This window comes from Cryptotermes secundus, unplaced genomic scaffold (genome assembly GCF_002891405.2).
Source record: "Cryptotermes secundus unplaced genomic scaffold, Csec_1.0 scaffold830, whole genome shotgun sequence".
In the NCBI taxonomy this organism is placed as follows: Eukaryota; Metazoa; Arthropoda; class Insecta; order Blattodea; family Kalotermitidae; genus Cryptotermes; species Cryptotermes secundus.
The window spans coordinates 17,733-18,517 of NW_019739226.1; the positions used below are offsets into that span (position 1 = coordinate 17,733).

The window sequence follows — 785 nt, forward strand, 5'->3', positions numbered from 1 at the left end:
GTGCTTTACCGTTACTCACGGTGTTGTCGCTTGCAGATTTCTTATACTTTTTCTTCTACCCTGAAGATGGGGGCGATACGTTCCTCCGAAACGTCGGTTAATACCACATATACACGGTGCCAAATCCCAGAAGACTGCTTTCTTCATAGTCACTGCCGTGAAAGCCTCAAATCTTACAATCATGTTATTTACTCTCATTTTCCAGGGTAATTTGAATGAATTTCAACCCATACATGGTGAGGAGCGCCAATATTCCTGTAATGAGTGTGGTGATTCATTCAGTCAAGAGAAAATTCTGATAGCACACCAGCACATACATAGTGGGGAGCAGCCATTTTGTTGCTTCGTGTGTAATAATTCATTCAGTCAGCAGAGTAGTCTGAAGGCACACCAACGCGTACATAGCTGGAAGAAGCCATATTGCTGTGATGTATGTAAAAAGTCATTTAGAAAGCCTAGTCATCTGAAGACACATCAGCGCCTACATAGTGGTGAAAAGCCATTTTTCTGTGATGTATGTAATAAGTCATTTAGAAACCAGAGTCATCTGAAGACACATCAGCGCCTACATAGTGGTGAAAAGCCATTTTTCTGTGATGTATGTAATAAGTCATTCAGTCAGCAGAGTAGTCTGAATACACACCAAAGCATACATAGTGGTCAAAAGCCATTTTGCTGTGATGTATGTAATAAGTCATTTAGAAACCAGAGCCATCTGAAGAGACATCAGTGCATACATAGTGGTGAAAAGCCATTTTTCTGTGATGTATGTAATAAGTCATTCA

The 785-nt window shown here is 40.4% G+C and overlaps 1 protein-coding gene across 1 annotated transcript in view; it reads left to right on the plus strand.

Annotated features, from left to right (window-relative positions):
- Positions 1–785, plus strand: part of LOC117282897 (zinc finger protein 583-like) — a 22,620-nt gene that overhangs the window by 10,329 nt on the left and 11,506 nt on the right. The window contains exon 3 of the mRNA XM_033754408.1: positions 206–488. Within this exon, the coding sequence (XP_033610299.1) occupies positions 206–488 (283 nt within the window). The remainder of the gene's footprint in view (positions 1–205; positions 489–785) is intronic.